This window comes from Epinephelus fuscoguttatus, linkage group LG1 (genome assembly GCF_011397635.1).
Source record: "Epinephelus fuscoguttatus linkage group LG1, E.fuscoguttatus.final_Chr_v1".
NCBI lineage: Eukaryota > Metazoa > Chordata > Actinopteri > Perciformes > Serranidae > Epinephelus > Epinephelus fuscoguttatus.
The window spans coordinates 30,727,174-30,755,025 of NC_064752.1; the positions used below are offsets into that span (position 1 = coordinate 30,727,174).

A 27,852-nucleotide genomic window follows, 5' to 3' on the forward strand; every position below is an offset into this window, starting at 1 on the left:
TTGGATTATTGCAGAAAATAAGATAAGTGGCAAACAAAAGTTTACGATATTTTATATTTTGTTCAGCAAGATAATCTTCACAAATGAACACCACTTTTTTGAAACATTAATGCAGTTACGTTCAATGATGTTCTATAGTCTTATTTAGCTTCAGAAGCTTCAGAATTCAGGCATGGGGTATTTCCTGGTGTTATTTTATGCAGTAAAACAAAACGTGAAAGTCTCTCAAGCTTGTCTTAACCACAAACCTAATGAAAGGCATCTAACCAAAAACCCATTCAAAAAACCCACTGACTTAGAGACGAGGGTTTTAGAACTCATCCCTGCAGCACTACACTAGGCACTGTCAAATTCAAAAGTGTTTTCAGAGAAAGGGGGAATAACCAAACTAAACAGCATTATCTGTTGTAAATGAAACACTAAAATAAAGCTATTAAATCCAGCTTGAGTCCATCTTTAACAGCTTTGTCCCATTTATTTCAATACAAGTGGCAGCTCTCTCAGAACCCCTCAGTATTTTGTGTTCATTTTACTTTCAGTTCTTATAATTCCAGCAATTACACTGATAGAAACTGTGACATTGTCCATGCACTGCTGTGAATGAAGCCTGTTGGGCCTGGTGTACAAGATGTTAAATCATTCATTCATGGTGTATGTGACACTGATGTGTAACCTGTTTTTAAACTGTTTTAAAAAGGCCCGACACAATGTAGTCTGCAGCCTCTCCATCGATGAGGCCGGTTCCATTACTGTGAATAAACCAGCAGGGAACATTTTCTCCGTTCTTCACATCCCTCCTGAAGTCTCTCTGCCAGCCTCTGTGGACCGAGACAGACATGGTCATGTAGGCAGTTTATTCAGTGGACACACACTGCATGCAGCAAACTCTTCCACACTTATCTGAGGCCTGCAGTGTACCTGGTCACATTGAGCTCCTGTCCTTTCACATACATGGTGGCATCTGGTTTCTCTGGGACTTCACCTGGACGCAGGTCTGACACCTCATATTCAATCCCATGGTAGAACTGACCTGGAGGACGAACCACCATTGAAAGTTAATATCATTTGAAAATTAAATCATTCCGTTAACCACATTTTGCCGCAAAACATCACAAAAAACATTTAATTTTATTTATTTATTTTTTTTTTAAAAAATCATGGCCCCCTTGACACAACTATTGCCCCCCCTACTGGCCCCACGGGTGAAAATAATAAGGCTGATATTACAGCTTTAACAGTCTGTGGTGCACCAACCTAATGGCGCAGTTTGTTAGGACAGCCTGTTCTCACTCCCAAGTCATCAAACTTCGTCATTGCTTTTGGTGTCAGGTAGTCACGTACAGAGGCACCTTTCGCACCACTATGATACACACTGGATGGCGGCTATTTTTGATGCTGCTGGCCCCAACTCATCAAATACCATAGCTTAAGCAGTGGATGTCAGACAATAACGCACTGAGATACTCTTTCTGGTGGTATGACATGCACCAAGCAGTAGCTATTTCTGACCCAGCTGGCAACAATCATAGTGTAAAGAGCGAGAAAGTCCCCAAAGGGTGGGCGTGAGGGGAGGTGGAAGGGACAAACAAACACACGACTTTCACCCAGGAGCCAACGATTCGTTCCCCATGTGAAACCAAAAATCAGTCAAGTCTTTTTATCAACTACACAGTGTGCCAGTATGTTTAGCAAACTACAGTACTAGACGTGACGTGACGTGACGTGACGTGACGTGATGTTAGTCAGACCCATAGTTATTTTATGCCAAACTATGATTTTTTTTTTCTAAACATGACCATGTGCTTTTGTCACCTAAACCTAACCAGGGATTATTGTTGTATTGGCTAAAGTTAAAAAATAAACCTTGATCCAGGCTGTTTTACTTATGTAGGAAGTTTACATTGAAAAAGACCGTATGCATGCTATGAGCAGTACATTTCTTGTGAAAACAGATATGTATTTTGAAAAGACACACTGCATGTAATAAGTGTCAATGAAGACGCCATCCATGAACGTCGAAACCTGACCCAGGAGGCTACCTGGCACGTCATATATTGACTCTCAGGTTGACTGACAGATGGCAATCATGTTGGCAAAAAGGTGCTTATTTACACATCATCAAACATTTGGAGTCCTGTTTCTGACAACCTGATGAATGTAAGTCCAATATCCATCCTCCATTTTGCTCTGTTTTAGTTTCTACCAACCCCTGAGGGAATGTCTTTCTGTTTAGCTGCGAAATGCTCCACTATTTCACCAGCTAGTTGCTTAATGTGTCTGTCTGCAGTTTGGTGCTGAGCAGGAAGTCTACAGTAGGTTTCTGCAAGCTTTTGTACCATAAACAGCTCACTACTACTGGTGTACTCCTCTCAGCATGTATGTCATATAGGAGCAATCCCCAAACACAGTGGCAGATATTCTGGAACTTCTCTGGGCTGACAGATTTTGTTGGTGTCAGGTTATTTTATGATTGTATTTTTATTCTGCTCTGAGGAGAAATCACAGGAAATTTCAGAAATCAAATCCACATTAATGGTTTTGACTTGTGATTGAACCTTAAAGCATGCAGTCTACTCTCTGACATGTGTGTGATGTCGTACCTAGCAGGCCGTGAACAGAAGGGGACAGGAGGTGGCTGTCCAGGGTGTAGAAACCCAAGTAGTCCCGATGGTACGGGTGCTTCTTCCACACTTTGTGAAGCAGGACCACAAACTTGACTGAATCCTTTAGAGTAACCGTTAGGCTGCGATCCTTGGTCAAGAGGAGATCCATGCTGGAGGAGGAAGAAGGGGAGGAGAGGACGATAATAATTATTCTTCCTGAACTGGTGTTTATGTTTGATATTACTCATATAAAGGGTTCTTACTTTGGTCCTTTTAAAGCAGCTGTATCAGACCACAGCACTTTGACTTGTTTGCCATCCTGGAGCACTGAGATGTCCTGAGTGCTCACCTCCAGCCTCACCCCCAGACTCTGGTGGATGATGCCGAAACGCCAAAAGTAGGTGTTAATTTTACCATCAGGGGGAATCTTCTTGTCTCCAATGGTCTCGCCATTGACCAAAATACCTGAGGAAACAACACAAGATTCAGTCACTCACTGTTTTTAGATGCAGGGGTGTGGTTTACTGGCTCATGAGCAGCGTCCTAAATTGTCTCCAGGAAGTACACATGTGTGAGGCAAAACATCAAGGGGTAACAAAGTCATGAGGATAATCAGGACTCAGGGCTGACCTTGTTCTGGGTCTCTGACCAGGTTGAAAATGGTTCCTGGCATGTCGTTGATATTGAAGCACAGGGCGTCGTCTCTGTCAGGAAGTTCTATCATGAAATGGGGATCACCATCCACTGCAGGTGACACCAGAGTATAATGACATCAATTAACAAAATGGATGAGATTTTGTTTCGAACATAGTTTTGGCTCAATATGCTGGTGATGACATCTCAGCAAGACTAAGACCATGTCTACATCTTACTAGGCTAGAGATGCCTCTCCTCATGAGGAACAGATTTGCCTCAAGAACCCATAACTTCTGGTTATATAGATTTTCCACCATTTTGAAATTTTTGAAAAACACTTAAAATCGATCTCTTCCTAGGAAGTTTGACTGATCTGCATGAAACTCAGTGAACATAATCTAGGGACCAATATATAAAGTTCCCTCTTGACAAAAGTTGGAAAACTTACTAAAACTGAGCTTCTATAAGGCAATGAATATTGCGGAGGGCGTGGCTCATCACATAAAGGTGTCTAACATCTCAAGGGTTTCACCGATCACCACGCAACTTTGTAGGCATATGACCACACATAATCTGAGGGGACCCCTCCATTATTGACCCCATCAAACAAAATGGGGGCGCTAGAGAGCTAATTTCTTATCTAGGCCTAACCGCCATATCGATTTTTACTAAACTTGGTAGAAATGTAGAACAGGACGCCTCTAGGTGACTGGAGAAATTTAACTCTAATTGGCAACTGGGTGGCACTGTAACTACAGAAAAATGCTTAAAAATGGCTAAAATGCGACCGATATCTATGGCTCCCCCTGTGGCTGAATGCTGGGTTTTTTTTCTAATTTTTGGTATGACTAAGTCATGGTATGGTATGCTGTACATAATCACTGAAACTGTCAGTGTGTCATTCTGTCAGGCAGTCAGGCAGTCATTCTACCAGTGCTCCCCACTTTTAAGTCAATACAACATATAAACATTTTAACTATCTGCCTTTCAACGTGCTACCTCAACTACTAATGTACAGTTTTAGCCCACTAACTATCCTACTACTGGCAATGGTACTACTGTACTTTCAATAAAGCAAGCAATCATAACACATGTACAATATACATCAAATCCACAAAAACTCTGTCTGAATAAATTGCTTTTTTTAATGGGTTCAGTTGACTATTTATTTGCAATCTCCTATGACTTGTATCCCAAACACACACCATGTGAAACTGTACGTGGGCAACTGTGCACTCAATGGGTATGGACTAGTTTCTAGGTTCTCAGTGAATTTCCTCAAACTCAAAGTACACGTCAAATAAAATTTCCCCAAACATGGTTTCTGTCATTTTAGGTAGTTCTTATCATGCTGATGTACGTTCAATTGTTCATTTTCTCTGATTAGTTTGGTTTTACTATGTTATTTCATGCAATAAACACAGTCTGACCATCCAGGCTTTTATTTTGGTACATCCTGTGAACAGCAGTTTGCATTTGCATATTAGCTAAGTATTTAGTTTCACCAAGCACATTTAGATTTAACATTTAGATTTAGATTTAACATTTAAATTTAGATTTAGATGTAACATTTAGATTTAACATTTAACATTTAGATTTAGATGAAACATTTATATTTATATTTAACATTTAGATTTAAAATTTAACATTTAGATTTAACATTTTATGTTTAGATTTAGATTTAACATTTAAATTTAGATTTAACATTTAGATTTAGATGAAACATTTATATTTATATTTAACATTTAGATTTAAAATTTAACATTTAGATTTAACATTTTATGTTTAGATTTAGATTTAACATCTAAATTTAGATTTAACATTTAGATTTAGATGCAACATTTAGATTTAACATTTAGATTTAGATTAAACAAACATGAACACAGAGAAGCAGTCAGAGCTACAGGCTACAGTGAGGCTAAAAACAGAGTTCATATGACGCTTTTCGAAACAACTTTTTATGTCGGGGCTTCAGGACACTTGGATCACTACAGATGAGCATGTTGGAGATATTTTGTGGATTCACTTTTGTGTTCTTGGACGTTAGTCTGGGGTGCCATACTACCATACTATATTGTATGTCAGAAAAAGATTTAGTGTGTCCCAATACATGGCATGTCACCCGGACCAGATATGGAGCGTGGACTGGTAGCTGGAGAGGTGCCATTTCTCCTCCCGGGCACTGCCAAATCATACCAAAAGGCACCAACCCCCCCCCCCCAACTGCTCGGGGCGCCTGTCCATCCATAGGCAGCCCTCTCACTCTGACATCTCTTTGTGGCGGCAGTAGGTCAGTCCATAGGGACTTGGCGTGGGAACTGGACGTCACCAGTTCAAGTCCACGCCCAGACCAGATATGGAGTGTGGACTGGTAGCTGGGAAATGTCATTCATTTTGCAAGTATTTGGTCAGAAATGAAAGTGTTGAATAAATAAAAGGACCCTGAATATCTGTTCAAACTTTGAGCCAGTCTGTTTTGTAGACGTTGAGGATATTTCACTGCATAGGCATAGGAGATTTTGACTTGATGGTGGTGCTTAATAAAAAGTCAGGTATTGCCAAAGTCATTAGGGCTCATCCTCTGAGGACCATGAATGTCTGCACTAAATGTTTTTGGCAGATTGACAGACGAACTGACAAACATGCTGACATTACCAAATGCAGAGTCATGTGGCTATAACTAAAAATGTACTTACCAAAATATGTGGGTGGTGGTGGGTGATATGCAGGGGGTACATATCGATGTGCTAGAAACAGGAACAATAACATACAAGTTGAAAGCAATACAGGCAATTTATTTCATACCAAAAGAATCTTTTATGCTATATGGTAAAAAAAGAGACTGTCTTACACACTCTCTCTGCCTGTTGTCTTTGCTCTGCAAAAACAGATGGACAACAACAACTTAGTATAGTCACAGTTCAAACTGGAGCACCACCCTCTGCTGGTGCAGTTGAGGAAAGAGAAATATGTTGATGAAAACATGAATCCAGTAGTCAGTGTTACTTGTGATTGTTTTACAATAAGGCTTTCCTTTTCAGGGAAAAGCCTGACAGCAGCCATGTTTAGAAAAACCTGTCCAGTATCACTTTTTAAACCCTCTCTTTCCTGCCTTACCCTCAGTCAGCTTGTCAGCAATGAGAGGGCTGTCTGTTCCATCCTCAGTTTCAGGCTTGGTGACCACCATGGAGGTGAGAGGGGTGACAAAGCTGTACTTCAGAGACATGTCCAGGGCCTTGGCTGTGGCGTTGGTTTTCTCATCTGGGGCACCACTCTTGCTGCAGGAGGGACAAATATACTGAAGGTGCCACACATTGCACTAGCATTAAGAAAACACCACTGAATCAAAAAAATATATTACAAGACAATGCCCAAAAGGTATTATTAAAGGAATACTTCAACCCCATCGTCATACTTCAAATGATCATTTGCAGATCGATTACTCACCCTGTGTCACGCTTATTTCAGGAGGAAAACTTTGTTTTTTTTCACATGCCTCCATGTTGACTGCAAAATCTAAATACTGAAAAAATTCTCACAGTAATTTTACCTCGCTGAACACAGGAGCTGCTGGTCTACTGCTGCCTTGATCACTTAGTTTGTTTGTGATATTGAGTGACTTTGCTGAATCTTAACTAACCATTTAAAAAAGAACATCAAAAGCCACACAATAACACAAACAAACTAAATGATCGAGGCAGTGACATACCAGCAGCTCCTATGGGGAAAAACAAGGGAAAATAAGTATTTTATTGATGGGCTCTGGCTTTGCAGAGAGCCGACATTGGTTTAATTTACAGTTCAATTTAAATAGTTAGCTTTTAGTGAAAATGCACTTTTTTTTTGTTTTTTAAAGCTTATTTTTTCGGGCTTTTTTTTGCCTTTAATGTATGGGACAGAGTGAAATGGGGTGAGAGACAGAGCAGGGGATGACATGCAATAAATGGTTGCAAGCCAGACTCGAGCCTGCGACCACTGCGCTGAGGCAACGCCTCTGTACATGGGGCGCCGGCACTATCCACTACACTACCGACGCCCCAAAAATGCACGTTTGAGAAGTTCTGAGCATACGACTGAATAAATGAGTCTTGGATTATATTGCATGAGTTATGTAACAGCACATAAATGGATGTTTTGATATAGTTTTGCTGTTGTCAAAAATGGTCCACTATGCCTTTAATTCATCAAGAATTTTCTCTGTTTTTGGATTCTTACTTCACCATGGAGGCTTCCAAGTTTTCTACATTGATTCAGTGTTACTCGGGGTGAGAACTTTATATACAAATGCCCATTTGGGGAGTAAAGTACTCCTTTGACAAAGATTTTCATGAGACCAATGGTAAATAAAGATTTCAGGTCTCAGCTTGAGTGAAATTTCTCAATCAGACCTCTTTTCCAGTAGCTGCTGGATGGTGAGGTAGGCCCACAGACGCTCTGTGAAATCTCCAAAGATGTACTCCTCATCTGGGTATATCACATCCCAATCCACAGCACTGGCCTGACCCTGCACCCTGAAGTCCTCCTCAAACTACAGGTGAGAGGAAAAAAACTCAGAGTAATAAACACACATCATCTATCCACATCTGTATTGTCTCTAAATTGCCGCCATTTCCTTCTCCTCACCCCCTGGCCGAACACTTCCACCATGAAATTGTCCAGGTCATTGTCCATCAGCCGACCGGCCACCACGATCTCTGAGCCGTTAAACAGCTGGCTGTAGTGGTTGGTAGTCAGGAAGTCCACTGTGTTCTCAGGATAACGCAGGTCCACCTCTGAAAGCAGAGGGTTGGCCACCTCCTCATAGAAACCCTGGAATAAATGCACATACACATTACATATATTTGTACAAAATGTTCCATATGAAGAGTTTTTATCATCATTTTATTATGAGTAGTGATTACACAATTGTGGAAGAATTCAGCATAGCTGGTATTATTTACATTTAGCTTCATAAAATCTGTGAACTGGCTTAGAAAAACGTATTCAGAGCCTAGAGTTGGAGCCTTTACCTGAAGTTGAATATCTGCATCTGAACCCTCAAAGATTCTGCGGGCCACTCCCTTGTTTTGTTTGCTCATCACATCCAGGAAGGAATAATCCACATCATTTCCAAATCCAAGACAGAACAGAGACATGTTTCCTCCCATAGCTGATCGCACATTCTCCTGAATGTTTGGGGTGTAACGCTCTCCTTCAAATGCACAGATACAACATGCAGAAAATGAATGCTCAATACAAGTACATTGATCAAATGCACACTTATAACAACAGTATATCCTACAGTATGAACACACTCTGCATGCTCACCAACATTTGGCATTCCATCAGTCAGTAAAATAATCATATCGACGCTCCTCTCTGGGAGCTTCTTCTCCTGCCTGTCTTTGACCAGCATTTCCACACCTCTCAACAGTGCATCATTGATATTGGTTGCTAGAAGTAAAACACACAACATACTGTAAAATGTGTAGTATGAGAGTGTATGTCTGTCATTTACAGAGTTAAGATGAAATGAAATGAATGTCACTTGTTCTTCTATTTACATCCGCGGTAATTTATCCCTCTGACATATGTCATTGCTTCAGCCACGTTTTCCTTGGTTGCTTTGGTAAGTGATTTCCTCCAAAACTCAACACGGTTATCAAATGGGATGAGAGCAAAGTGGTCCTCCTCGTGGAGGTCTTTGAGGATGGCCAGCAGTGCCTGTCGTGTCTACAATGAGTCAAAAGGTCAGAGGTCAAAATGTGTTCATGTGGCCATCAATATATTAGAAACACAATAACAGTAGGAATGGTCTTTCACCTGTTGCATCTTTCTCCCACTCATTGATTGACTCCTGTCAATCACAAACACCACATTTTTTGGGACTCTGGGCAGGTCAGGGGGAGCAAAGAAGTGCACAAAGTATCCATTCACAATCTGAAAGGGAGGAAAACATGAGAATTGGATAAATTTTTTCCCATTAAATATGGTTGATTTATTTCATGTTGTTGGACAGTCTAACCACAGATTGGTCAGTTTTATTTTACAACTCAACCCTCAGACAAAGACAGTAAATCTGCATCATTTAACCACCCCAGTCACAAGAGTAAATGTTGGTACTGTACATTTCTGCACACCATGGATATGTGACATTGTATGTTTTTTAAGTAGCGGACACCTTTCAATTTGATGTTATCACAGTGCTTTGGTTTATGTGAGGTTAGGTTGGGCAAAACCCCCACTCACTTTGGGATAAAAAAAACATTGTGGCTTAAAATACCTGGTCTGGTCACGACAAACATGGCTGTAAATGTGAGAACCCCTCGATAAAAATACCTGTTTTGTCACAACAAAGACGGCCTAAAATGTACTGATTTCATCTAACCTGAATGTCCCCGAGGCTCTTTGCTCGGTTCACGTCGTACTTGATGACAAAATCTCCGTCGATGAGTGTCCCATCACAATCTGGACACTTCCTCTGCTCCTCCATAGTTGGTGAGAAAGAGATGTGTGCCTGACAACGGGATACGTTACAACCAGTTCAGCTCACTCTTGTTTTATTGAATTTAAAGAAAGATTTTGAGAGCAGAAATAAGAGAGCTGAAATTCAGAGACTGTAAGACAAGCAAAGAATCAGAGACAACTTCTTATAAGGCCTGTTGTTTTTTGTACCTTGTTGTCTGTGACCACTTTCTCCACCAGGGGGAGCAGCTCATTGCTGAGAAAGGTTGCATGGGCTTCCACATAAGAAATGCCCTGAGGCTCATAGATGTTTGTTACTATCTGTCTCCATACACACACACACACACACACACTGTCAGTTAAACCATTCGTTTAGAATATCTGAAATCACCAAGACACAGGATTTGAACATGGAGGTGCGTTCACCTGGAAATCCTGGACCCGTTGTTGGGGTTTAACTCGAGTCAGAATCTCATACTGGCCCAGTTTCCTCTGAAGGAGCTCCTCGTAGGTCAGAATAAAAGTCACGTTACTTTCAGCTGCAATGTTGACAGACACTGAAAACTTCTCCATCTTTCTTCCAGATGCCCTGCAATAAAACACAAGCATAACTGACAGCCTCTGCTGTTTGAGTGATCAGTTAAGTACATTAAAATATAGAGCTAACATGTTTATTTGAACGTGTATTCTATACTATGTTTATGTATTTGTTTTATTTTGTTTGACTCACTTGACCAGTCCAGCAGTCTGTCCAGAGGAAACAGCCTTCTCATACTGTTTCTTGGCTTTCTCTTTTTCTTTCACTTGCCCAACATACACCTGGCCATCAATTTCCCTGTGAGGCACACAAATGGAGAAATATGCAACTTAAGGCAAATAAAGTGAGGAAGCAGTGATGAACAGTGTCACAGACAGAGTGGAAATCAGAGTGGAGACGGACTGACATGCTGAAGTTGGTGATGAAGGCGGTCTTGGGCAGCTCCACTTCAAAGAAGATTTCCTGGGGGAAGTTTGCTTTGTTCCGAGCCTTGGAGGTCATGACGGTGTGGGCGAAACGAGACATCACAGTGCAGTCCACTTTCACACTGTACACCTCCACCTGAGACAGAAAGAGAGGAAGGAAGAGATGGAAAGACTGAAACACAACTGAATAGGGAAAGCCTTCTGCTACAAAGAGCAGCGCCACCAAGGGGTGGCAGGAAGGGCGACAGCCACCTTGATACAGTCATTGGCCTCTCTTTACAGTAATAATCAAAAACTAGAATTAACACCTTGTGGTTGTATGCCTCCACCAGTTGCAATTACAGTTTACATCCATGCCTGTGGAAACATCAATGCTTCACACAGCACAGATCTTTACAATCAGCACAGTTTGAAAATTATTATTATTATTATTATTATATAATTATATAATTATTATCTGACCAAATGTCTTCCCTTCTGTTCCTGAGCTATGATGTTAAATAATGACCAGAAATGTTTTTCTTTAGAAGATTGTTGTGTCATAAGGAAGTTGACCTTCGACCATTTGGATATAAATGTTATCACTTGTTAAGTTTTTTTCTATCAGACATTTGTGTGAAATTTTGTTATTAGCATATGAATTCTTGAGTTATGGCCAAAAACATGTTTTGTGAGGTCACAGTGACTTTGACCTTTGACCTGGGCAGCTGTGGCCCAGAGGTAGAGTAGGTCGTCCACCAATCAGAAGATCAGTGGTTCGATTTCCAGCTCCTCCTGTCTGCATGTCAACGTATCCTTGAACAGATACGTCAACATACGACAAGAAGACAAGATACTGAACCTCAAATCGCATCGGTGTGTGAGTGTGAGTGTACGGTAGCTTTGGCCACCAGTGTGTGAATGTTTGTGTGAACGGGTGAATGTGACTCATAGCATAAAAAGCTCTTTGAGTGGTCAGATGAGTAGAATGGCGCTATTCGAGTGCAGGTCCATTTACCATGTACCACCAAATTCTAATCAGTTCATCGTTGAGTTCATGTGTACGTTTGTGCCAAATTTGAGGAAATTCACTGCAGGCGTTCTTGAGATATCACGTTCACAAGAATGGGACAGACAACATGAAAACATAATGTCTCCGGCCACAGCTGTCACCGGCACAGAGGCATAATATTTGAAGGCCTCTTTGTGGTGTTAGTAACTTGAGAAGGCTAGTTCCCGGTAAATATTTTGTTCCTAACAATCAATGTAATCTTTCAAATTCAAGCTGTACATTTGTTGTTTTGAGTAAATGGACAACCAGTGCATTTGAAAAACAATGAATCGCCTGACATATGCATGTACAGATAAAACATTAAATGTGATGCCAAAGATATATAATATAACAGCTTGAAGACATTTCTAAAAAGACATGAAGCTCAGTATGAGTTCAATCAGGAAGACTTTCTTTATGCTACATCCATTTGCAATTCTCTCTCCATCCCACTTTCACCACTTCCACCAATCAACTGACTGTGGGTGTTCCCTCTCCCAGTTAGCCAATCAAACTTTGCCACGATCTCCATCAGCCATTCATGTTGATCCTGCCAAACTTTTAAGCTGTCAGCTGTCATTTTAGGCAAAATCGTCGTTCCCTCCTCCACCCCATTCACCTCCACCTTATCCAGAGACCAGGACAAGCTCATCAAAAGCCCACTCCTCTTCAAATCCAGATCCTCAGCTCCCTCTTCATCTCATCTCACCAAGTCTATTGACCTTGATCGATGAGCTAATTCCACGGCCTTTAGTTGTTAGTTTGGTCATTAATTGAGTTTTTTCTTCCTTCTCCAATACATGGCTGATCTTTGTGGTGAGCTGCTGCATATACCAGTGTCTTTACATGATCGTTAAAATTGTAGTGAATTCAGTTGAATATTTCTCACTATGACCAATAGAGATACAATTATTTTCTTACCTTGGCCTCATTTGTACTTCTTTTCTGTAACAATAAAAACAATAAAAAACAAACAAACAAACAAAAAAACCAGTCAACATTTCAGTTGAGAAATCAAAATGAAACACTGTGTAAATCTGGCAATTTCTTCTGCAACTGTTGCTTTATGGGATTTAATAATGTGAATTATCTACATGTAAAAATAGGCTTATTCATTTTACTTTGAGAATTAAAATGTACAAGCAGAAAGATGCAACTTTAGTGTAACATTTTTACAATGATATAAAAGGACTGTCTGTCAGTAAATAATTTCTGGAAAGTACCTGCAGTGATCTGGCAGCTCCTCTTGTCTCCTGAAATACAAATACAACAGGGTGAATCAACATGGTGCCAAAATGTTAGAAGAGAAACACTGACCTAACATGAACCAGCTTATAAGAAAAACTTAACATTCTGTGTCACACATATACAAACAGAGAGGAGAGGTTAGAAGGAGTAATTTGATAGTAAAACTGAGCAGGATTTAAGTTAAAAAAAAAAAATCTGAAGTCGCACATGTTAAAGAGATTCTTCATATGAAAACAGACCAGTGGTTAAATCAGGAACCACCAGATAAAATGATTACCTCTGCTGTAAAACAATGTGATTTTAGAAACAGAGTACAAAAAGGTCGGTGTGTTAAGTTACACACCGTTCATGTTAAAGAGATTCTTCATATGAAAACAGACCAGATAAAATGCTGTAAAACAATGTGATTTTGGAATCAAAAAGGTCGGTGTGTGAAGTTACCTGCAGAGCTTCATGGTCCCCAGAGATGACCAGAGCCCCCTGGGCCAGGCCAGGCAGCCAGAGGCAGGCGCTGCCCCACAGCAGCAGCAGTCGAACACCCTGCAGTCCAGACATGACCAAACGTCCACTGAACAGTGGCTGACTTCACTGCTGAGAAAACAGCTCTCTGGCCAGGGGGAGGGACGAAAAGTGTGTGTGCTGCCATGAGTATTGACCAACGGACCTGAGCTCAATGTGCAGCAGACCCTGAGGTGCAAAAGTTGGTGCAAAAGCTCAAAGAAAATATCTGTGCTCAGGCTGTTTTTTATTGTAGGCCATCATGCCTTATATAAACACAGTAGGAGACTGGGGTTGGTTGGCACACAGATATATTTTCTGGTCCTTTGAAGGTCACAGAAACAAAAATGTAACATCAACGTGTTTGCTTTGTTCACCTGCACTCATCTACTATGTTAAATTATCTGAGAGTAACCAACTTTTTGGTGAGGGTCGCGTTTTCAGTTTTATGGTATCATAAGTCAAGAAGTGGTCTGTGAACTCAACCTGTTATAAAACTGTGTTAGAGATATTGGATATTGGAAATGTATTATTTCCAGTTAATACACAAACAAATCAGCCACATTTTGATTTAAGATTTGAAAGTCTGTGATGAGTAATTCTAGCTTCATTCGGCACCTCAACTTGTCAAATATTTCACTCAACAGCCTCATGTGTGTTTATTTCAGTTCCCACCTGTCAGAGAAGTTATCCAAATAAATAAATAAGTAAGTAAACTCAAATAAAAACACTGAACATTATTTGATTTGGTCAGCAGCAGAGATGGGCAGTATCTCAGTCAAAGGTCTTTAATTGTTTTTAAGTAGTTTGTAATTTGTATTTGCTGGATGGACAAAAAAAGAAAATTGTAACAAGATACTTTATGAGCTTGCATTAGTATAGGCCTATTTGAAAAACTTAAAATACATTATTTAATATGTCATTTCATTCTCAAATAAGACACATTTTTATTGCCAGGTTTAAGCTGTAGAAATAAATCACGTAACAATTAGCCTAATCACAGCCTTTGATTAGAGTGAATCATGTGTCATGTCCCATGAGGCCCGGCAACATATGAGCTACCACATTTCATTTGTGTTCCCCCAGACAGCAGTGTTACTTCTAGCCCTAAATACTGGGTGAAGAATGGCAACCACCACCATGCCTGGAGTTATATGGAGCTTGTGATCTCAAGTAACTTGTCATGCTTAAAGGCATGTCAGGAACAATAAGCAACATGAACTCACAACAGCCAGCTCTAGGCTGTGTAATTAGGTATAACATACTGGAACTATAAATTTAGGTGGTATTCTCCTTTAAACTAGGATTCAAAAAGCAACAGGGTTTGAAATGGACACTCTCTAAGTCAAACATGACAAACACTGAAGTGGTACTCCATGCTCAAACATGTCTGTGAGCTGTAACTAGATGACATCAATGCACTGTGATGAAATACATCAATGCTGGTATTGATATTAACATTTCCTACCAAATGTATTCACATTTCATGGGCTGAAAATGTCTCAACATGACATCTACTGTATAAAATCAGTCCTGAACCTTGCAGCTGGGATTTACCCACATCATGCAGTTTATTTATAAAAATAATGTTTATGCCATTTTCTCATAAGTTACATTTTAACTGTCTTTTCTAAACAATGATAGAAACAACAAAAAACAAAATGAAATGATTCAGTCCAGCTTGAGTCCATCTGTATCAACTTTGTCCCATTTATTTCAATACAAGTGGCAGCTGAGGCTGTCTCTCAGAACATCTTAGTATTTTGGGATAGATTTACTTTCAGTTCTTATAATTCCAGCAATTACACTGATAGAAACTGTGACATTGTCCATGCACTGCTGTGAATGAAGCCTGTTGGGCCTTGTGTACAAGATGTTAAATCATTCATTCATGGTGTAAGTGACACTGATGTGTAACCTGTTTTTAAACTGTTTTAAAAAGGCCCGACCACCATTGAAAGTTAATATCATTTGAAAATTAAATCATTCCGTTCCATTTTGTGAATAAACATCACAAAAAACATTTAATTTTTTTTTTTTTTTTTTTCTTCACATCCCTCCTTGAAGTCTCTATTGCCCCTACTGTGGACGTGAGACAGACATGGCTGATAGGCAGCTTTAACAGTGGACACACACTGGTGCACCAAACTCTAATGGCGCAGTTATCTGAGGCCTGCAGTGTACCTGGTCACTCCCTGTCATCACATACATTGGCATCTTTTCTCAGGTAGTCACGACAGAGGCACCTTCGCACCACTATGATACACACTGGATGGCGGCTATTTTGATGCTGCTGAACTCATCAAATACCATAGCTTAAGCAGTGGATGTCATTTGAAATTAACGCACTGAGATACTCTTTCTGGTGGTATGACATGCACAAGCAGTACATTTCAATTTAAAAAAAAAAAAAAAAAAATCATGGCCCCCCTGACACAACTATTGCCCCCCCTACTGGCCCCACAGGTGAAAATAATAAGGCCGACTTTCACCCAGGAGCCAACGATTCGTTCCCCGTGTGAAACCAAAAATCAGTCAAGTCTTTTTATCAACTACACAGTGTGCCAGTATGTTTAGCAAACTACAGTACTAGATGTGACGTGACGTGACGTGACGTGACGTGACGTGACGTGACGTGACGTGACGTTAGTCAGACCCATAGTTATTTTATGCCAAACTATGATTTTTTTTTTTCTAAACCTGACCATGTGCTTTTGTCACCTAAACCTAACCAGGGATTATTGTTGGCTAAAGTTAAAAAATAAACCTTGATCCAGGCTATTTTACTTATGTAGGAAGTTTACATTGAAAAAGACTGAATGCATACTATGAGCAGTACATTTCTTGTGAAAACAGATATGTATTTTGAAAAGACACACTGCATGTAATAAGTGTCAATGAAGACGCCATCCATGAACGTCAAAACCTGACCCAGGAGGCTACCTGGCACGTCATATATTGACTCTCAGGTCGACTGACAGATGGCAATCATGTTGGCAAAAAGGTGCTTATTTACACATCATCAAACATTTGGAGTCCTGTTTCTGGCAACCTGATGAATGTAAGTCCAATATCCATCCTCCATTTTGCTCTGTTTTAGTTTCTACCAACCCCTGAGGGAATGTCTTTCTGTTTAGCTGCGAAATGCTCCACTATTTCACCAGCTAGTTGCTTAATGTGTCTGTCTGCAGTTTGGTGCTGAGCAGGAAGTCTACAGTAGGTTTCTGCAAGCTTTTGTACCATAAACAGCTCACTACTACTGGTGTACTCCTCTCAGCATGTATGTCACATAGGAGCAATCCCCAAACGCAGTGGCAGATATTCTGGAACTTCTCTGGGCTGACAGATTTTGTTGGTGTCAGGTTATTTTATGATTGTATTTTTATTCTGCTCTGAGGAGAAATCACAGGAAATTTCAGAAATCAAATCCACATTAATGGTTTTGACTTGTGATTGAACCTTAAAGCATGCAGTCTACTCTCTGACATGTGTGTGATGTCGTACCTAGCAGGCCGTGAACAGAAGGGGACAGGAGGTGGCTGTCCAGGGTGTAGAAACCCAAGTAGTCCCGATGGTACGGGTGCTTCTTCCACACTTTGTGAAGCAGGACCACAAACTTGACTGAATCCTTTAGAGTAACCGTTAGGCTGCGATCCTTGGTCAAGAGGAGATCCATGCTGGAGGAGGAAGAAGGGGAGGAGAGGAAGATGATAATTATTCTTCCTGAACTGGTGTTTATGTTTGATATTACTCATATAAAGGGTCCTTACTTTGGTCCTTTTAAAGCAGCTGTATCAGACCACAGCACTTTGACTTGTTTGCCATCCTGGAGCACTGAGATATCCTGAGTGCTCACCTCCAGCCTCACCCCCAGACTCTGGTGGATGATGCCGAAACGCCAAAAGTAGGTGTTAATTTTGCCATCAGGGGGAATCTTCTTGTCTCCAATGGTCTCGCCATTGACCAAAATACCTGAGGAAACAACACAGGATTCAGTCACTCACTGTTTTTAGATGCAGTGGTGTGGTTTACTGGCTCATACATGAGAAGTGTCCTAAATCATCTCCAGGAAATACACATGTGTGTGAGGCAAAACATCAAGGGGTAACAAAGTCATGAGGATAATCAGGACTCAGGGCTGACCTTGTTCTGGGTCTCTGACCAGGTTGAAAATGGTTCCTGGCATGTCGTTGATATTGAAGCACAGGGCGTCGTGTCTGTCAGGAAGCTCTATCATGAAATGAGGATCTCCATCCACTGCAGGTGACACCAGAGTATAATGACATCAATTAACAAAATGGATGAGATTTTGTTTTAAATATAGTTTTGGCTCAACATGTTGATTGAAACATTTGAACAAGAATAGGGGTAAGGTCGCAGGAGTCCACAGCCATGTTAACATGTTCACAGTGAGTGGGAACGTATCTGTGTCCCTGGGATTCTCTGTTCCCCAGCTCAATATTCTCTTAAAATGATACATTAAGACACTTCTAAGGGATTTACATTCTCAGGAAAGCTTTATTTTATCCTTGGTCAAATGCTCAGTGTAAATTTCCCTGGGTCAATTTGTCAAGCAACAGTTTATAGCCAAGTGATGTTATACTCCCTGACATCTTTAAAGGCTTAAAGTTTTGCATATTTAAGGGCTACGAAATTTCTTGGTCGACAGACAGACCAGCTGACCAACAGGCTGATATTACCAAACCCAGAGCCATGTAGCTAAAACTAAAAATGTACTTACCAAAATATGTGGGTGGTGGTTGGTGATATGCAGGGGGTACATATCGATGTGCTAGAAACAGGAACAATAAAATTCAAGTTGAAAGCAATACAGTGAATTTATTTAATACCAAAAGAATCTTTTATGCTATATGGTAAAAAAAAAAAAAAGATTGTCTTACACACTCTCTCTGCCTGTTGTCTTTGCTCTGTAAAAAACAGATGGACAAAAACAACTTAGTATATTCCACAGTTCAAACTGGAGCACCACCCTCTGCTGGTGCAGTTGAGGAAAGAGAAATATGTTAATGAAAACATGAATCCAGTAGTCAGTGTTACTTGTGATTGTTTTACAATAAGGCTTTCCTTTTCAGGGAAAAGCCTGACAGCAGCCATGTTTAGAAAAACCTGTCCAGTATCACTTTTTAAACCCTCTCTTTCCTGCCTTACCCTCAGTCAGCTTGTCAGCAATGAGAGGGCTGTCTGTTCCATCCTCAGTTTCAGGCTTGGTGACCACCATGGAGGTGAGAGGGGTGACAAAGCTGTACTTCAGAGACATGTCCAGGGCCTTGGCTGTGGCGTTGGTTTTCTCATCTGGGGCACCGCTCTTGCTGCAGGAGGGACAAATATACTGAAGGTGCCACAAATGACACTGGCATCAAGAAAACCACCACTGAATCTCACAAAAAAAGTTATAAGATTCATCTTGGGCTCTCAGGTGATGCCCAAAAGGTATTATTATAGGAATACTTCAGCCCCAAATGGCCATCAATTACACACCTCGTATTATGTTGGATTCCTGAAGAAATTTTTTTAGCATGCCTCCACTGTGAACGAAAAATCTAAAAACTGAGAGAATTCTCACAGTAATTTTACATCGCTGAACACAGGAGCTGCTGGTGTACTGCTGCCTCAGTCAGTTAGTTTGGTCGATGGGGTCAAGCTTTGCAGAGAGCCTACATTGGTTTAATTTTCAGGTCAGTTTTGAAATAGTAAGCTTTTAGTGAAAATGCACATTTTTGGAAAGTAATGAGCATACAACTGAATAAATGAGTCTTGGATTATATTGCATGAGTTATGTAACAGCACGTAAATGGATGTTTTGATATAGTTTTGCTGTTGTTAAAGATGGTCCACTATGCCTTTAATTCATCAAGAATTTTCTCTGTTGTGGGATTCTTTATTCAGCGTGGAGACATACAAGTTTTCTACATTGATTCAGTGTTACTCAGGGTGAGAACTTTATATACAAATGCCCATTTGGGGAGTAAAGTACTCCTTTGACAAAGACTTTCATGAGACCAATGGTAAATAAAGATTTCACGTCTCAGCTTGAGTGAAATTTCTCAATCAGACCTCTTTTCCAGTAGCTGCTGGATGGTGAGGTAGGCCCACAGACGCTCTGTGAAATCTCCAAAGATGTACTCCTCATCTGGGTATATCACATCCCAATCCACAGCACTGGCCTGACCCTGCACCCTGAAGTCCTCCTCAAACTACAGGTGAGAGGAAAAAAACTCAGAGTAATAAACACACATCACCTCTCCACATCTGTATTGTCTCTAAATTGCCGCCATTTCCTTCTCCTCACCCCCTGGCCGAACACTTCCACTATGAAATTGTCCAGGTCATTGTCCATCAGCCGACCGGCCACCACGATCTCTGAGCCGTTAAACAGCTGGCTGTAGTGGTTGGTAGTCAGGAAGTCCACTGTGTTCTCAGGATAACGCAGGTCCACCTCTGAAAGCAGAGGGTTGGCCACCTCCTCATAGAAACCCTGGAATAAATGCACATACACATTACATATATTTGTACAAAATGTTCCATATGAAGAGTTTTTATCATCATTTTATTATGAGTAGTGATTACACAATTGTGGAAGAATTCAGCATAGCTGGTATTATTTACATTTAGCTTCATAAAATCTTTGAACTGGCTTAGAAAAACGTATTCAGAGCCTAGAGTTGGAGCCTTTACCTGAAGTTGAATATCTGCATCTGAACCCTCAAAGATTCTGCGGGCCACTCCCTTGTTTTGTTTGCTCATCACATCCAGGAAGGAATAATCCACATCATTTCCAAATCCAAGACAGAACAGAGACATGTTTCCTCCAATAACCGATCGCATATTCTCCTGAATAATCGGGAGCTGAGACCTTCCTTCAAATGCACAGATACAACATGCAGGAAATGAATGCTCAATACAAAGTACATTGATCAAATGCACACTTATAACAACAGTATATCCTACAGTATGAACACACTCTGCATGCTCACCCCCGTCTGGCATTCCATCAGTCAGTAAAATAATCATATCGACGCTCCTCTCTGGGAGCTTCTTCTCCTGTCTGTCTTTGACCAGCATTTCCACACCTCTCAACAGTGCATCATTCATATTGGTTGCTAGAAGTAAAACACACAACATACTGTAAAATGTGTAGTATGAGAGTGTATGTCTGTCATTTACAGAGTTAAGATGAAATTTAGCAACAGAGGTAATGTCACTTGTTTTTCTATTTACATCCGCGGGAATCTATCCCTCTGACATATGTCATTGCTTCAGCCACGTTTTCCTTGGTTGCTTTGGTAAGTGATTTCCTCCAAAACTCAACATAGCTATCAAATGGGACGAGAGCAAAGTGGTCCTCCTCATGGAGGTCTTTGAGGATGGCCAGCAGTGCCTGTCGTGTCTACAATGAGTCAAAAGGTCAGAGGTCAAAATGTGTTCATGTGACCATCGATACACAATAACAGTAGGAATGGTCTTTCACCTGTTGCATCTTTCTCCCACTCATTGATCCACTCCTGTCAATCACAAACACCACATTTTTTGGGACTCTGGGCAGGTCAGGGGGAGCAAAGAAGTGCACAAAGTATCCATTCACAATCTGAAGAGAATGAAGAGCAGAAGTATACATGAAAGTATGACAAGGCAAATATAGTGGAGGTGCACCCCAGCGTTCCTGTTCTACGAAGTTTAGTTCTTATATTGTATTAACAGATTGCCTTATAACATGGTGGATGGACCAAGCATTCATCTCTGTATTAGTTATATAGTCTTGGATATACTGTGGAGATTCAACTGTAATTTACGGATGAATGGATGAGAATGGTGAAATGTTATGTCAATGAACATGTGAACCATGTAAAATCCTAATAAAAAGAGAATTGGAAAAAGAAAGTATGACAAGGCAACATGACAATTGGATGAATTTTTCCAATAAAATATAGTTGATTCATTACACGTTGGGCAATTTAACCATAGATTGGTCAGTTTCATTTTACAACTCAGCCCTCAGACAAAGACAGTTCAGTCAGAACACTTTAGTCAAGGAAAACTTTACTTCCATTTGCAGTATTATAATTGGCTGTATGGCTCTGGGGTCTCTCTGCCTTTCCCCAGGCCTACGCAGAAAGCCTCTTCCATGCCCCTATATGGAAAGCCTAAGGCAGACAGAGCACACCTCTGTGTCCTTCCACGCACCTGCGTGGAAAGCCTTAAGACAGAGAAAGCAAAAGCAAACCTCCCTGCCCTTCCATGTGCCTACATGGAAAACCTAAGGCAGGGAGAGCAGAGGCAAAGACCCCCCCCCAGGAGTAGAACAGAACAGAGCAGCATCAATGACAAACAGAAATGACATTGATAAGTCAGACACAACATAAGGGAGGAGCTGGGGTGGAGGCTGGTTGCAAAGCAGCTTGCAGAGGAAACAGCAACAGTAGGCAGGCCAGAGCAGTTTAAATAGGGCGTCCTGAATGAGATTCACCAATTGGTTGCATAGAAAGGAATGATGTGATCTATCAGCTGGCTCCCTTCCATCAATCAGCTGCTCCATCAGTTGACTGGCTGTTTGAGATCAGCTGATGTAGCTGGGATGTGAGCTGAGACTGACAACATGTCCTGTCTGAACTAAGTCTTTGCTCAGTTAAACCTATATAATTTTACCATCCCAATCACAAAAATAAATGATGGTACTGTACATTTCTGCACACCATGGATATGTGACATTGTATGTTTAATGTGTTGTGGACATGTTTCTTTACATTTCACTTTTCAATTTAATGTTGTCACAACACTGTGGTTTATTTGAGGTTAGACTGGGCAAAAAAGCCCACTTAGTTTGGGTTACAAAAACATCATCTTGTGGATTAAAATACCCCGTTTGCTCACTACTAACATCGCTGGAAATGTCCCAACATCTCATTAAACTATGTGAATCGTGCAAAATGTAATATAACTGTGGTTTGCACAAACGTACAATGCCAACATTTCTTTCTGGCAGTTGGGCTGGCTTTACACGTAAAGCCTGATTTAAATGTGCACGAAGCAAGTACTGAGTACAGTGTTTGTTGACAGCTAACCTGAATGTCCCCGAGGCTCTTTGCTCGGTTCACGTCGTACTTGATGACAAAATCTCCGTCGATGAGTGTCCCATCACAATCTGGACACTTCCTCTGCTCCTCCATAGTTGGTGAGAAAGAGATGTGTGCCTGACAACGGGATACGTTACAACCAGTTCAGCTCACTCTTGTTTTATTGAATTTAAAGAAAGATTTTGAGAGCAGAAATAAGAGAGTTGAAATTCAGAGACTGTAAGACAAGCAAAGAATCAGAGACAACTTCTTATAAGGCCTGTTGTTTTTTGTACCTTGTTGTCTGTGACCACTTTCTCCACCAGGGGGAGCAGCTCATTGCTGAGAAAGGTTGCATGGGCTTCCACATAAGAAATGCCCTGAGGCTCATAGATGTTTGTTACTATCTGTCTCCACACACACACACACACACACACACACACACACACACACACACACACACACACACACACACACTGTCAGTTAAACCATTCGTTTAGAATATCTGAAATCACCAAGACACAGGATTTGAACATGGAGGTGCGTTCACCTGAAAATCCTGGACCCGTTGTTGGGGTTTAACTCGAGTCAGAATCTCATACTGGCCCAGTTTCCTCTGAAGGAGCTCCTCGTAGGTCAGAATAAAAGTCACGTTACTTTCAGCTGCAATGTTGACAGACACTGAAAACTTCTCCATCTTTCTTCCAGATGCCCTGCAATAAAACACAAGCATAACTGACAGCCTCTGCTGTTTGAGTGGTCAGTTTAGTACATTAAAATATAGAGCTAACATGTTTATTTGAACGTGTATTCTATACTATGTTTATGTATTTGTTTTATTTTGTTTGACTCACTTGACCAGTCCAGCAGTCTGTCCAGAGGAAACAGCCTTCTCATACTGTTTCTTGGCTTTCTCTTTTTCTTTCACTTGCCCAACATACACCTGGCCATCAATTTCCCTGTGAGGCACACAAATGGAGAAATATGCAACTTAAGGCAAATAAAGTGAGGAAGCAGTGATGAACAGTGTCACAGACAGAGTGGAAATCAGAGTGGAGACGGACTGACATGCTGAAGTTGGTGATGAAGGCGGTCTTGGGCAGCTCCACTTCAAAGAAGATTTCCTGGGGGAAGTTTGCTTTGTTCCGAGCCTTGGAGGTCATGACGGTGTGGGCGAAACGAGACATCACAGTGCAGTCCACTTTCACACTGTACACCTCCACCTGAGACAGAAAGAGAGGAAGGAAGAGATGGAAAGACTGAAACACAACTGAATAGGGAAAGCTCTATGTTACAAGCAGTAGTGCCACCAAGGGGTGGCCAAGGAGGGCCATGGCCACCTTGATACTATCGCTGGGCTCCCCTCACAAAAATAATCAGAAACTAGAATTAACACCTTGTGGTTGTATGCCTCCACCAGTTGCAGTTACAGTTTACATCCATGCCTGTGGAAACATCAATGCTTCACACAGCACAGATCTTTACAATCAGCACAGTTTGAAAATTATTATTATTATTATTATTCAGAAGATTGTTGTGTCATAAGGAAGGTGACCTTCGACCATTTGGATTTCAATGTCATCAGCCATTTATGTCAGACATTTTTGTGAAATTTTGTTATTAGCATATGAATTATTGGGTTATGGCCTAAAACATGTTTTGTGAGGTCACAGTGACCTTGACCTTTGACCTGGGCAGCTGTGGCCCAGAGGTAGAGCAGGTCGTCCACCAATCGGAAGATCGGTGGTTCGATTTCCAGCTCCTCCTGTCTGCATGTCAACGTATCCTTGAACAGATACGTCAACATACGACAAGACGACAAGATACTGAACCTCAAATCGCATCGGTGTGTGAATGTGAGTGTACGGTAGCTTCGGCCACCAGTGTGTGAATGTACGTGTGAATGTGTGAATGTGACTCGTAGTGTAAAAAGTGCTTTGAGTGGTCAGATGACTAGAAAGGTGCTATACGTGTGCAGGTCCATTTACCATGTACCACCAAATTCTAATCAGTTCATCGTTGAGTTCATGTGTACGTTTGTGCCAAATTTGAGAAAATTCAGTTAGACATACAAGGTCACAATTATCTTGGCCTTTGGACCAACAAAATATAATCAGTCCATCCATGAATGGATGTTTGTACCAAAGTTTAAGAAATTCCCTCAAGGTGTTCTTGAGACATCACGTTCACAAGAATGGGACGGACAAAATGAAAACATAGCGTTAAAGTATTAAATCAGAATTTGCAGAAGAGAATGACGCCTGGCCTGACAGGTCCGTCACTCAAAGTTAGTACATGATATCCCTGTCTTTACCCATCTGATTTCATTCTCAACCTACATTAGAAAATTGCTTGTCATAAAAAAAACTCAGCATCTTACCTTGAAATACGTATTAGTCATTAAGGCTGAGAATGTGTTACTGATTTACTGTACTTCCTTTATATCATATAAAAATGAAAGCCAAAAGTTATTTCTTTAACTACTATTTTATATTCCTATTACTGAAGTCTGCTGCTAAATTCAGCATCATGTTTCTCTCAGAAGTTTTTAATCAATCAGAATTTGAAAAAATGTGTTAACGGCGTTGTTAACGCAGACGAGCGGAGGATTAGCTGGGAAACATCACATTTATTTAATTTACATGGAGCTACAGTTGATAATGAATTATGTTCAATGTTTGCCGAATGTGTTAGTATCTCTCAATAAGCAGATGTTTACCTTAGGCTAGCTCGGGCCATGTTAAAGTTCACAATATCTTAACGGAGCAAGCTAATTGTTAGCGTACTTGGTTGAAAAAACAATGCTTTGAGATGGCTGTCAGAAATGGCAGAGGTATGATCACATAGTCCCATTTGAGCTATGACAGGCGGTGTGTTCCACGTTTTATTTCCCATTGGCTCTTGGAAAGAAGAATAGAGTCTTGTAAACAAACTGTTACCAATAGAAATCCCCGGTTTTGGCTCAATGCTGGAAGTTGCACCCATAATTCACACAAAGTATCATGGGGGTTTGGAGTAAGGTGGATAAGATACCAAAATATATCAGTATGTGATTCCCTAACTTTTAAAATGACCGTTTTCAACAAGCCTATATAATTTAACAACATTATTGAATTCCTGAAATTTAGTTATGGCTTTTGTTTAAGATGTGTCACCCCAAGATTTTGAGTGGCCCCATCCGACCACCCCTATGAAACATTTCTGGGGGTTTTACTGATTACAAACACTTCACATACAGTGTCTTGGTCCTGTGAATACTGTAAGATCTGCTATATTTATGTTTTTTCAGACTAAATTGTTTTTTGTTTTTTTTTTACAGCAGAGTCCAGTCCACAGCACAATGCCCTGAACGACGCCAAAGAAAATTATAACAGCTTGAAAAAATGTTTAAAAAGACATTATGTCACTGATTCCACTTTGGGAGTGTTGTGTGAGACAGATTGGGTGAGTCAACCTGGGTGCTGTATGCTCTAAACAGAGACAGTGTGGATAATTTAAAACTAAACTCTCTTCCAGTCTTTCACTGAGAGTCTATTGACCTTGATTGACGAGCTGATTCCACAGCCTTTAGTTGTTAGTTTGGTCATTAATGGAGTTTTTTCTTTCTTCTCCGATACATGGTTGATCTTAGTGGTGAGCTGCTGCATGTACCATTGTCCTTACAAGATAAATAATGTTGTATTGAATTAAGTTGAATATTTCTCACTATGACCAATAGAGATACAATTATTTTCTTACCTTGGCCTCATTTGTACTTCTTTTCTGTAATAAAAAAATAAAATAGGAGATTCTTTTCAGTTTAGAAATCAAAATTAAACACTGTGTAAATCTGGCAATTTCTTCTGCAACTGTTGCTTTATGGGATTTAATGATGTGAATTATCTACATGTAAGAATAGCCTTATTCATTTTACTTTGAGTATCAAAATATACAAGCAGAAAGATGCAACTTCAGCATAACATTTTTTACCATGATATAAAAGGACTGTCTGTCAGTAAATAATTTCTGGAAAGTACCTGCAGTGATCTGGCAGCTCCTCTTGTCTCCTGAAATACAAATACAACAGGGTGAATCAACATGGTGCCATAATGTTAGAAGAGAAACACTGACCTAACATGAACCAGCTTATAAGAAAAATTTAACATTGTGTCACACATATACAACCAGAGAGGAGAGGTTAGAAGGAGTAATTTGATAGTAAAACTGAGCAGGATTTAAGTTAAAAAAAAAAAAATCTGAAGTCTCACAGTTCATGTTAAAGAGATTCTTCATATGAAAACAGACCAGTGGTTAAATCAGGAACCACCAGATAAAATGATTACCTCTGCTGTAAAACAATGTGATTTTAGAAACAGAGTACAAAAAGGTCGGTGTGTTAAGTTACCTGCGGAGCTTCATGGTCCCCGGAGATGACCAGAGCTCCCTGGGCCAGGCCGGGCAGCCAGAGGCAGGCGCTGCCCCACAGCAACAGCAGTCGAACACCCTGCAGTCCAGACATGACCAAACGTCCACTGAACAGTGGCTGACTTCACTGCTGAGAAAACAGCTCTCTGGCCAGGGGGAGGGACGAAAAGTGTGTGTGCTGCCCTGAGTATTGACCAACAGACCTGAGCTCAATGTGCAGCAGGCCCTGAGGTGCAAAAGTTGGTGCAAAAGCTCAAAGAAAATATCTGTGCTCAGGCTGGAAAGTGTCTAGTGAAGGCAATACTTCCTAACACAAACACAAGTACATTTCGTCACAGCCGCGAGTTCATATTGCATTTAGCTAGATATCTGTGTTATTCCCTATTATTTGTATAAAAAATGTATTCACTGCATATAAATGTTTAAATAGTTGTGTTATTTAATGCAAAATAAAGGTGGCTATATGTAGAAGAATTTTTGTAATTTGTGAATTACAAGCAGATACATACTTGCTTCAGCCACCCCTCAACTGGTCTCAACTCCTTCACTTAGCAGCTTGTGCTGCTTCACCTCATGTGTGTTTATGTCAGTTGCCACTTACTGGGTAACAAACAGTAGAGCGCTGTAAGAAAGTCAGACACACTCTTGTATGTTTTTGAATTACGTTAACTGGAAGAAGGCCAGCAGCAGAGATGGGCAGTATTTCAACTGAATTTAGTTAAAATGTGTATTTAATCACATCTGAGTATTTTGTCATTTTTATTTTGCTGGCTAGAAAAAAAAAAAAATAAAAAAACTTTTTTCCGGTCCTCTCATCATAGTGGGGCTGCTCACTACAGTGGCTTATGCAAAGTTGCAAAAATGTGAATTGCCCCATCCAAAGTCAGTGTTTGGTTTGTCTGTTCTGGGCTGCTGTAGAAACATTTCAGTGCAACATAGCAGACTCTGTGGACTC

The 27,852-nt window shown here is 40.6% G+C and overlaps 1 protein-coding gene across 2 annotated transcripts; it reads right to left on the reverse strand.

Annotated features, from left to right (window-relative positions):
* Positions 1 to 35: 35 nt before the first annotated feature.
* On the reverse strand, positions 36 to 27,033 carry LOC125896541 (inter-alpha-trypsin inhibitor heavy chain H3-like). 2 transcript variants are annotated; one of them, XM_049589169.1, is made up of 22 exons: positions 26,878 to 27,033; positions 26,510 to 26,539; positions 26,232 to 26,255; positions 23,562 to 23,716; positions 23,348 to 23,452; positions 23,044 to 23,206; positions 22,790 to 22,900; positions 22,503 to 22,631; positions 20,912 to 21,028; positions 20,662 to 20,830; positions 20,418 to 20,543; positions 20,119 to 20,300; positions 19,733 to 19,918; positions 19,498 to 19,637; positions 18,592 to 18,752; positions 18,324 to 18,350; positions 18,164 to 18,214; positions 17,566 to 17,679; positions 17,193 to 17,394; positions 16,927 to 17,099; positions 919 to 1,030; positions 36 to 818 (listed from the first exon to the last, which is right to left on the reverse strand). In XM_049589169.1, the coding sequence occupies exons 1-22, from the start codon at positions 26,989 to 26,991 to the stop codon at positions 680 to 682; spliced, it is 2,730 nt and encodes a 909-aa protein (XP_049445126.1). In that variant the 5' UTR covers positions 26,992 to 27,033; the 3' UTR covers positions 36 to 679. The 2 variants fall into 2 exon arrangements, with proteins under 2 accessions (XP_049445126.1, XP_049445134.1); XM_049589177.1 differs by lacking the exons at positions 16,927 to 17,099; positions 17,193 to 17,394; positions 17,566 to 17,679; ... (15 more) ...; positions 26,510 to 26,539; positions 26,878 to 27,033 and adding exons at positions 2,601 to 2,773; positions 2,867 to 3,068; positions 3,234 to 3,347; ... (15 more) ...; positions 12,900 to 12,929; positions 13,366 to 13,512.
* Positions 27,034 to 27,852: the final 819 nt, after the last annotated feature.

Bases quoted from the DNA above. Each gene is read 5' to 3' on its own strand.
- LOC125896541 (XM_049589169.1), bottom strand. From the start codon at position 26,991: ATGTCTGGACTGCAGGGTGTTCGACTGCTGTTGCTGTGGGGCAGCGCC. The intron at 26,540-26,877 runs GTAACTTAACAC...TTTGTATTTCAG, and splicing joins GGGACCATGAAGCTCCGCAG to GAGACAAGAGGAGCTGCCAG. The intron at 819-918 runs GTACACTGCAGG...CTCGGTCCACAG, and splicing joins CAGGAGCTCAATGTGACCAG to AGGCTGGCAGAGAGACTTCA.